The sequence below is a fragment of the Haemaphysalis longicornis genome, unplaced genomic scaffold (assembly GCF_048455015.1).
Source record: "Haemaphysalis longicornis isolate Haplotype H1 unplaced genomic scaffold, Haemaphysalis longicornis Haplotype H1 scaffold_93, whole genome shotgun sequence".
NCBI lineage: Eukaryota > Metazoa > Arthropoda > Arachnida > Ixodida > Ixodidae > Haemaphysalis > Haemaphysalis longicornis.
The window spans coordinates 320,291-328,031 of NW_027526466.1; the positions used below are offsets into that span (position 1 = coordinate 320,291).

At 47.0% G+C, this 7,741-nt stretch overlaps 1 protein-coding gene across 1 annotated transcript; it reads right to left on the reverse strand.

The window, feature by feature from the left end:
• Positions 1–3,715: 3,715 nt before the first annotated feature.
• Positions 3,716–6,682, reverse strand: LOC144154810 (uncharacterized). Its single transcript, XM_077685913.1, has 3 exons — positions 6,212–6,682; positions 5,119–5,326; positions 3,716–4,319 (listed from the first exon to the last, which is right to left on the reverse strand). Exons 1-3 carry the CDS (start codon positions 6,680–6,682, stop codon positions 3,916–3,918), a joined length of 1,083 nt encoding a protein of 360 aa, XP_077542039.1. The 3' UTR covers positions 3,716–3,915.
• Positions 6,683–7,741: the final 1,059 nt, after the last annotated feature.

Sequence of the window (7,741 nt, forward strand, 5' to 3'; positions counted from 1 at the left end):
GGTATAAAACCAGCCCTGAAGCAGCGGCTGTGCGGCGGCATTTCATCGGAGGCACTGAGTTGAGAAGTGCCTTTGTGCGAGCCATGTAACGCTCTTGCTACCTTTGTATATATTGTATATGAATGCAGCTTAAAATCACCGTCGGCTCGACAACTTCATCGCTCTCCTCTGCGCCGCGTCGATGGCGGACTGAGCAGGGCAACGTCGCAACATCTATGCATCTGTATCTATGCAGCTATGCATCTGCACCTGTGGCTTTTGTATCTATGTTGTACAACGCGCCCCTTATGTAACACCCCCCTGTGGGGTCTTTAAGGAAATAAAGTGAAGTGAATCGAACAGTGGTGACTGAGCTAGAATGGCCCAGTCGCAACAGTGTGTGTGTGTGTGTGTGTTCGGTGGGGGGGCGTGGAGAGGGTATCGGTCACAGTCGAGGGCCGCAGGGAACCCAGTTGCTGCCGGAACTTGGCAGCCGTTACAGCAGCGTAGAACTGCTCTGCCGTGCTTTGTGTACTCGAGAACAAAGTTTGTAGACGCGTTTTTCGGAGGCGTGGTAGTTTGCACTGACGTCACTGTATTGCCGTGTTGGTGGGTTGGTTGCACAGTGGAAATCTGCAGCTCTTATCTCGAGCAACGCGGATGAAGCTGACAGCGATCGATCAAAAAGTGCGGTGACGTCGTTATGTGCAATCCACATGTTTTACGAGACGTTCTAAGATGTGAGCTGAAGTGACAATCCCGGCGTCTGGCGTTGGCGTTCATCAATTCAAAACAATTCCTTCACGAGGCCTTTCACAGTGCGAGCTTTAACTCGGCGGTATAGTTGCTAGCAAAGGGTGGTCGCCCCGCCTGTAAACAGTAGTGAAGGTAGGGGAATAACAACCACCGAAATTCACCATCATCGTCAGCGCCCTCACTACACTGTGGCATAAACGAGAAGCGGCGAATCGGGTTGCCACTCGAAAGTAAAGCCATTCGAAAGCAAAACGCTCCTCCAGCGGCAAGATGACAGAGCTCTTCGACAAAATATGCGAGGCTAAACAAGGCGCCGCACGCGTTGAACTGGATATTATGATGTCCGATTCACAACTCACAAACGTGCTTAGGTGTACTCGGATATTTTATTTCCATTGCTGGGGCAAATTCCACCGCCGCGCCTGCACGCCGTAGAGCACGGTGGGGCTATATGCTCACTTGTAATGGCACTACACGAGACCATATTACTAGCGAACCTGAGCAAAATGTTTCAAAACGGGAACCTAATAAAACCATATGGGCGCACGTACATCAGCCAAACTGTCGCTTGCATACGCACAACGAACGTTACAAACCACGCAGTCGCTTTGACGCGAGTTACGTAAATTAACTGCGACTGTTGAAATGAGCGGTTCGGCTCGCGAAACGACTACACAGCGAGACATGCGTCTACGGAAACTTTTGAAGACTGAAAAAGAGGGACTTCAGTACGTCTAGTTCGTGCGTTGTTAGCAGCCTCCACCGCCTCTCCCCTAAAACAATTGGAAGGGAGCAAGCGCAATGAAGCCGCCACGCGTTCACAGGCCGCGTCAACAAAAATAACTGCGGCAGTCAACAAGTCCCATCAGAGAAGAGCAACTGCAGCCGCGTTTCCCACCGGGCCCTCACCCCCTCCTTTTTCCCTCTTTACCGTGACCCCTTTGCGAGCGACCGCCGAAAAACGCTTACAGCGCCAAACAGGGACCGGGCAAGGAGGCAGGTGCAGTTTTCGTTGTCTAATTTTACCATCCTTGACAGTTAAGCTGCACAGCGGCACCGCTAAATGTTTGCGACTGGTACACGCGCGTCCGGACTCGAGCTCGTGATAAAACTTGTTTGCACTACTGTACTCAGGAGTGCATATACTCATGAATACACAGTACTCATGAGTACACAGTATTTATGAGTATTGTACTCATGAGTGCTGTGTACTCATGAGTACTGTATACTCATGAGTACTGTGTACTCACGAGTACTGTGTATTCATGAGTACTGTGTACTCATGAGTACTGTGTACTCGTGAGTACTGTGTACTCATGAGTACTGTGTACTCATGAGTACTCATACTCATTAGTACTCAAACTCATGAGTACTCATACTCATGAATACTGTACTCATGAGTACTCATACTCATGAGTAGTGTACTCATGAGTACTGTACTCACGAGTAGTGGACTTACCCCTGTACTCACTCGTCATCGTACTCACTGTTTTTTTCTGGGTGTGTGATCACTCATCATCGTACTCACTCGTGAGTTTGAGTACAAATGAGTACAAATGAGTGTACTCACGAGTGAGTACGCCGACCTATGCCTTCTACAGGTGTTTAAGATGATGCCGGGAGGGGTAGGGGGTTAATCAGCTGTGGCCAGACTTTATTTCGCTAAAATTGGCAGAGCGACGATGGTTAAAGTGCGATGCAGCTGCACTGATGTAATCATGCCGTGTCACTGGCACGTTGAGTGCGTGGTCCACTATCCCATACTCGCTCGTCATTACATCTGGCCTGCATGGCCTGGACCAATGAAGGTGCTCTAGAAGTGCCAAATTCTTGTGACTAGTGGTGAGCAATGTTGATCAGCTATGAAAGTTTAGTGGGCAAAACAGAAAAAAAGATTCAAAACGAGGTACGAGCAATTTTATTTTTTGCTGGTACACAATACAGCACACATGGAAAGAGCATAAGAAAAAAACAAGTACAATGCCACAGAATTGCGGTGTAAAGGAGTACAGAAGGTATTTTCAAAATGCCCATGTAAATGCTTAAAGGGGCCATGTAGACAAAACAAGTTTCGTTCACTCGAAAGATTGCCTCGTTTAAATCCTACTAACACCACTTCGCAGAAATAAGCTCTGTAATTAGGAAGAAAAAAAATCCTGGGCCATCTCCACTAACGTCAAATTTGGGGATGGGCGAAGCATGCAGTGGGAGTAAGAGGTATACAGCTTTGCTGGAAAAGTCTTTGAAGCACGGAGCGTATTTAGCGCGAGGCATTGGAAAACAAGTGTCCCGGTGTTTTAGTACCATGACTACATGAGACGACGCCGCTAAGAGGCTTCGCTCCTATAAGGGAAGGGCCCACTCACTCATTTCCCACAAGAGAACCTGCGATGTCATTTGTGCCAGCTCTGCAATTGGCTGAGGGCATCAAAAGCAAACGTAAATTAGGCAGGGCTTTTTATAAGCTTGCCGAACGAGCTATTTGCGCTTAAAATTAGGGCACATTCTTTTTACAGCAGTAAGAATGGTGGGGTAAACAGCGGAAGGTACGAAATTACAAGCAAACCCAGCAGTACTGATGCCTAATGCTGTTGGTACTGCGCGCACCATGCATGTTTTAGCTGCACAGGACTGTGGTTATATGGGGTTGTCTCAGATGACACTGGCCGAGTGGCGTAAGCAACTGTGTCTTACGTGACCGTATTTGTCGAGTGAACACTATGTTTCATGAAACGATTATGTTCTACCTTAACAAAAACAAGCCAGGTACAAATACGGTCAAAATAAAGCAAAGGCACAAAACGGCAACCGTTTTCTGCCTTCTGCCTAGATGGTAGTGGCACCTAGGTTGACTAACGGGAAACAAGGAAACAGTAACTTGAAGACCAATTCATGTGATGTCATTGCAGATGCCATGAAAACGCATGATTTGGTGGGAGAATCAAAATTTCAACCTAAATTGGCTAACTTCTCAGTGAATAAAGCATTGTTTGCTTACTGACAAGCACTGGGGGCACGGTAAAACATGATATCTTTCAAATAAACAAAAACTTGTATTTTGTCAGCATGGCCCCTTCATGTCCTGTCATAAGGAAGATGTTTAAAAGTGCTGAGCTTGGGAACTGTAACAATGCCCCCTTGACCCCCTTTATAACCTACACGGAGCTCTGGTACGGGCAACTACACATTTGAAGGCGAGAATAGAACAAGGTATTCGTCAAGGGCTGGTGGGTCCAAATTAAAGTACATGCTAACTTGGCTGTCGTACAAGCATGTATGTGCATTTGCCAGGAGTGTGGCGACCTTGTACATGCGCCCAACATTTTTCCTGCTCATTTTTTGATTCTTGTGAAAATCAACAAATGCAAACTCCGCTGCCACCTTCCCAAAACCCCATTCCACCGCCAGGCGGACAGCACTCATGCGCTTATTAAACCAGGCTTCATGGGGCTGCAGCCTGGCACCTCCAAAGAGCTTGTACAGCAGCGGTCGGAGAGGGTATGCGGGATCGTCATAAATGAGATATGGGTGACCCATCGTGACCTTTTCCAGGTTGTCATAGAAGCGGGTCTCCCCAAGGATTCCTGAAATACAGAAGCAGCTCACACAAAAGGCCAGTAACACAAACGCAAGCACAATGCAAAATCATGTGTTAAGATGTAATTTGGTCGGCCTGTACCTGTCCTGAATGGCTTGAACGGTGCATATTAACTGTCGTATCTAAAATACTTTTCTTGTCACAACTTGCATCTTAGGGTACCTAACACACGAGCTCAGCAAAAATGTGGAGCTGTTTTTTTGCCTTTACCAATAAACTGGGTGGAAGCCTGCTTTCTATTTTTCATTGACTAGTGCATGTGCAGTTTATTGGCCCGAAATGAACAGCTCTTATATTTTTTCACTACCTGAATGGTATAGATAGCTGCTCACTGCCAGGCTTTACGAAGTAGTACTTATCATTCGTTGATGTACCTTTCGGCTACTGACAAGCCTTCCCGACTTCAATCCTGCCACGCAGGAATTTTTTTCCTTAGCAAAAGCTGCAATAAGGAGGGGTGGCTTTAATCTTGAAAGTAAACTAAAATGGAGAGTCGAGCTAGTTGGTGAACATGCATCGTTGAAAATTAAGTTCGCGCTTAATTTTCAACGATCGATGCATGCTCACCAATTAGCAAAAACTGCTTAGGCCCCCCCACCATCTGCTTGCCAGCTAGTGGAAACAGCAGTACTGTGAAAATTGGGAGGGGGAAATACTGAGTTTGTACGGTTAAAATATGTATCTTGTAGGTTTATTGGAGATAAGTGAGTTACTAAAGGCTAGTAAGATGAACAAAGTTAGCTTGTTTTCATGGCCCCTGTAACAAAAGTCCCAACCATGCTCACCCGCGTCATGTCGCCGCCCCCTGAAGGGCCCATCCAGTTGACAAATTATGCCGTTCGGGCACATCACTGCCTGGTACTTGTGCACATGGCACCTCTTGTGGCCTGAAAAGTGTTCCTGTTGCTCCTCCGTTGGCCGACAAATTCGGCGGGCTGTTCCGTCGACAAATCCCCAGCAGTTATTGAGGGGGGCACCTTTGGCATGCACAGCCTGGAAATAGCAATGATAGCAATTGTCTTAGGAGCCCCATTTTCAATCACAATAATTCTTGCATCTGCTCGCCTGGGTGTGGATCCGCAACTTGCCAGTTCATTTGAAGCAGAATAAGCCATGAGCACGCTTGCAGTAATCTGATCTAAAATGCATGCATATCGGGTTGGTACAGTGTGGCACTTTGGTAAAAGCACTTGGTATTTTGGTAAAGTTACTCTGTTGTAATGGGGGTTTACTCTAGCTTCTGTTGTCTCAAAGGCTTTCCTACGCAGGAGCATGAGAAAACTACCAGATCTCCCAAAATTTAGTGCATAAATTTGTTAGATCAGTATTGTGTGGGATCTACCAACAGCATTGCGTGAAGTGAAATTAGACAAGTTGGTAAACTATCTGTGCAATATGCTTTTAAAAGTAATACAAGACGACAAAGCGTGCTTAGTTTAAGACAGAAATTAGGCTGGCACACGCTACAGCCAAGAAAAAAAAATTGGCGAATATTGTTCGACAATATTTACTTACAACTTATGCTACCTCGTGACAAATATTTGTTTTGTCACATTACATGCCACTGTGACCCGACCACAATCACAAAGTGCATGGATATAGCTCAACTGATTTGCTAGAGTTATCTTTTATCGTAAGACGCCCAGAATAGAAGGGCCTAGCTTCTTCTTTGGCATTTGGGATTCGTGAAGGCATTGTAAAAACTGTCCAGGTGGAGATTGAAAAGTGCTGTCTTGTTTGTGTGGGCACTATATTTTTTGTGTATGCACCTCTCCACTGTAATGCCACAGACAGCGATGTAATTGCAATGCTTGTTTCTGTTTTCACAGCGTGTTTTTTTATATGCGCCCGTCTTTTATATGCAATATATATTCTTACCTCGAAAAATCGCTCCAGGCTGTCCAAATTCAGCCACGTGTGTGTAGTCAGGTCGTAAAGCAGGTGCCCGAAGTGGTATTTCACGTGTGCCAGAACTTGGTTCACCACACTCGAAATGACAGAAAGATGCCGGTTAAACATCATCTCCAGGTCGGCCAGTTGGTTCGGGAAGGCAAGACGCCTCAAAGTCATACACAACGCCTCGCGTCCTGGCACCGGCACACGCTGCGCGCTCACGACCTTGTCAGGCATCATGAGGCAGGAATATAAATACTCCAAGTCCACTTTCTTGAACCTGAACGTGCGTTCAAATTCGGGGCTGTCTAGACTTGCTACTTTGTGCAGTCCACGTGCTGGTAGATTGCGGCGTGGCTCCGGTTCCAGTTCCAACAAGCACGCATCCTCGATATCGCGCCAAGGTAGACACCGCATCAACAGCGGATCTGAAAGGATGCTGCTGTATTGAGCCATAGCAGAAGGTGAACTCTAAACTGGAGCACAGCAGCTTAGCTATAACACTCTGATACAAGGCACTGTCATGACGGACTCGACGGCAGGAGAGTGGCTTGGCTTGTGATAGGCTAGTCTGGCTTAATCAGGAAACCGCCAACGGCTTCCTGGGCCTCAATTGACTATAAATAGTGACTGAAAAAGCAAGCAGTGCGAGAAATAAATGCTATTGATGGAATTCAACATATATTCGACAAAAAAAAATGCTGGTATCATTATCATTTTGTGTCTGTTGCGTTAAAATTTCCGCACGCTAACCAGCGAAAAACGGTACGCTAAAATGCGTCTTACCGTTTTCACCGGTAAACGGAAACTCCCGCTCCCGGTAACACGGTAAACGGTAACGCAAACACGGTAACGATATGCTAAAACTGCCTAATAATAGAGAGTTATAGCAGATCGGATAAACGGTTCCGGTACGGTACTGTCTACCGTTTGGACGCCACTGCGCATGCGCACAACTTTACCGTAAACCGGCGCCACTCTGCAATACGGTACCGAGACGTAGCGTGTCCCGTCGTCTCACGCGAGAAACGAGAAACCGCGAGAACATCGCCGTTTCCGTTTCCTCCCATCGTGCCCTCGGCGATAACCCGCTCGAGCCATTCAAGCTTATGGCGCGCGAGAAGTTGTGTGTACGAGTGTGGAAGAACCATGGATCCGAACGACGAAGCACGTGTTCCGGCAACCCGGCGTCGTTTCACCTTGGCGGATGACATCGTGTTGATCAACGAAGTTGTGAACATTAGGCCTTTTATGGACCTATCCAGGTGGGCCGAAGTGGCCGAAAACGTATCCCGAAAAACGGGGTATGGGTTATTTCAGAACATGCTGTTGCGTTATTTGTCAAACATAATTTACCATGGCATCAATGAAGCGTATTTAGGCCGGAGCCAACATGCGTCACTGGTGAACATATGAACCAAAATGTTGCACCCCACTCAACTTTGGAATACTAACAAGCCAGTGGCTTGGCGCCTAGGGATTTTTTCACCGTGCGCGGAGTGCGGGAGCGCTTCG

What these genes read in the sequence shown, in the direction of transcription:
- LOC144154810 (XM_077685913.1), bottom strand. Translation starts at nt 6,682, where the DNA reads ATGGCTCAATACAGCAGCATCCTTTCAGATCCGCTGTTGATGCGGTGT. An exon ending in GCCTGGAGCGATTTTTCGAG is followed by an intron (nt 5,327 to 6,211) that starts GTAAGAATATAT and finishes TGCTATTTCCAG; the next exon opens with GCTGTGCATGCCAAAGGTGC. An exon ending in GGGGCGGCGACATGACGCGG is followed by an intron (nt 4,320 to 5,118) that starts GTGAGCATGGTT and finishes TCTGTATTTCAG; the next exon opens with GAATCCTTGGGGAGACCCGC.